This window comes from Pteropus vampyrus, unplaced genomic scaffold (genome assembly GCF_000151845.1).
Source record: "Pteropus vampyrus isolate Shadow unplaced genomic scaffold, Pvam_2.0 Scaffold95, whole genome shotgun sequence".
In the NCBI taxonomy this organism is placed as follows: Eukaryota; Metazoa; Chordata; class Mammalia; order Chiroptera; family Pteropodidae; genus Pteropus; species Pteropus vampyrus.
The window spans coordinates 5,816,123-5,817,927 of NW_011888876.1; the positions used below are offsets into that span (position 1 = coordinate 5,816,123).

The 1,805-nt window shown below is 45.4% G+C and overlaps 1 protein-coding gene across 1 annotated transcript in view; it reads right to left on the minus strand.

Annotated features, from left to right (window-relative positions):
* The window catches only part of LOC105294903 (olfactory receptor 1G1-like), a 4,081-nt gene extending 2,397 nt beyond the window's left edge, over positions 1–1,684 (minus strand). Inside the window, exons 1-2 of the mRNA XM_011364356.1 lie at positions 1,601–1,684; positions 682–792 (exon numbers count right to left, since the gene is read on the minus strand). Coding sequence (XP_011362658.1) covers positions 682–792; positions 1,601–1,684 — 195 coding nt within the window. The remainder of the gene's footprint in view (positions 1–681; positions 793–1,600) is intronic.
* Positions 1,685–1,805: the final 121 nt, after the last annotated feature.

Below are 1,805 nucleotides of genomic sequence, written 5' to 3' on the forward strand. Positions count from 1 at the left end.
CAGCACCACCTTGAAGGATTATAACTCTACTCAGAATTTTCAAATGCAAAGCATTTGTTTTGGCATCTGGAAACCAAGTGTAAATGTGGTCCAATAGCTTATTCCTCAGAGCGCCCAATTATTAATTGTATAATGGGAATAAATAAGTCTATTTTAATAGTTACTTGCTGGCTCAAATTTTTAAAAAAAGAAAGGCTGGGACCAAGGTTAGTACTTTAAGTGGATATGGAGGGGTTAATTACTGGTGGGTACCTGGTGTGGCGCTTGAGAGTGATTTCGGGAACTACGTCTGTCTAAGGGGACTGAGAGTGACTTATGCTTTGTCAATACACAAGTGCTCTGACCTGTTACTGATGGGCTTTCGGGAAAGTGGTCTAATTAACTCCTCTATATGCAATTAAAATTTCCTAAGCCCATTCTGCACAATGCCGTTAGTCTGGACCATCAAGGATGTGATGAACACCAGCCTGTCATGGTGATCAGAAGCACCAGAAATTGATTGGCAGATAGGGATGTAGAAAAGAAACAGAAAAGAAAGAATCTCTATGGGCTGTGCATATGTGTATGTGTGTGAGTGTGTTTGTTCTATGATCAGTGTGTGTGTGTGCGCCCACGTGTGTCCACATGTGAGCCTTAAGTAGACTCTGCTCTCTCTCCCCATCCCTATGTCTCAATTCTTACCTGGAGATGCCGGCCAGCCTCCATCTGTGACACCTCCAAGAGGGAGATTGTTTTCGCTGTTATATTGTCTGCCCAAGAAGTCATGGCCGGAGTCGTAGAGCCCTTCCCCTTCTGTAGGAACAGCAGAGACTGAAGATTTGGGTCTTTAGTGGTAGCTCAGGCACAGGAGCTGGGAGGAGCTCTGACTTTTCACGGGCAGTGTCTCCTGGGACCCAATTCCTGTTAGTTAGAGCCACAATGGGGCGGATGTCCAACCTGGTAGCTGTCCCCTCTGGGCCTTGGATCCTGAGTCCCAGCAGTGTCAGGAACACCTGTGTTTCAGAGTGACCAGGCCCAGTATTCCTAAGAGACCCCTATTATTAATTGTATAATGGGAATAAATAAGTCTATTTTAATAGTTACTTTCTGGCTCAAATTTTTAAAAAAAGAAAGGCTGGGACCAAAGTTAGTACTTTAAGTGGATATGGAGGGGTTAATTACTGGTGGGTACCTGGTGTGGCGCTTGAGAGTGATTTCGGGAACTACGTCTGTCTAAGGGGACTGAGAGTGACTTATGCTTTGTCAATACACAAGTGCTCTGACCTGTTACTGATGGGCTTTCGGGAAAGTGGTCTAATTAACTCCTCTATATGCAATTAAAATTTACTAAGCCCATTCTGCACAATGCCGTTAGTCTGGACCATCAAGGATGTGATGAACACCAGCCTGTCATGGTGATCAGAAGCACCAGAAATTGATTGGCAGATAGGGATGTAGAAAAGAAACAGAAAAGAAAGAATCTCTATAGGCTGTGCATATGTGTATGTGTGTGAGTGTGTTTGTTCTATGATCAGTGTGTGTGTGTGTGCCCACGTGTGTGCACATGTGAGCCTTAAGTAGACTCTGCTCTCTCTCCCCATCCCTATGTCTCAATTCTTACCTGGAGATGCCGGCCAGCCTCCATCTGTGACACCTCCAAGAGGGAGATTGTTTTCGCTGTTATATTGTCTGCCCAAGAAGTCATGGCCGGAGTCGTAGAGCCCTTCCCCTTCTGTAGGAACAGCAGAGACTGAAGATTTGGATCTTTAGTGGTAGCTCAGGCACAGGAGCCTGGAGGAGCTGCTGACTTTTCACAGGCAGTGTCT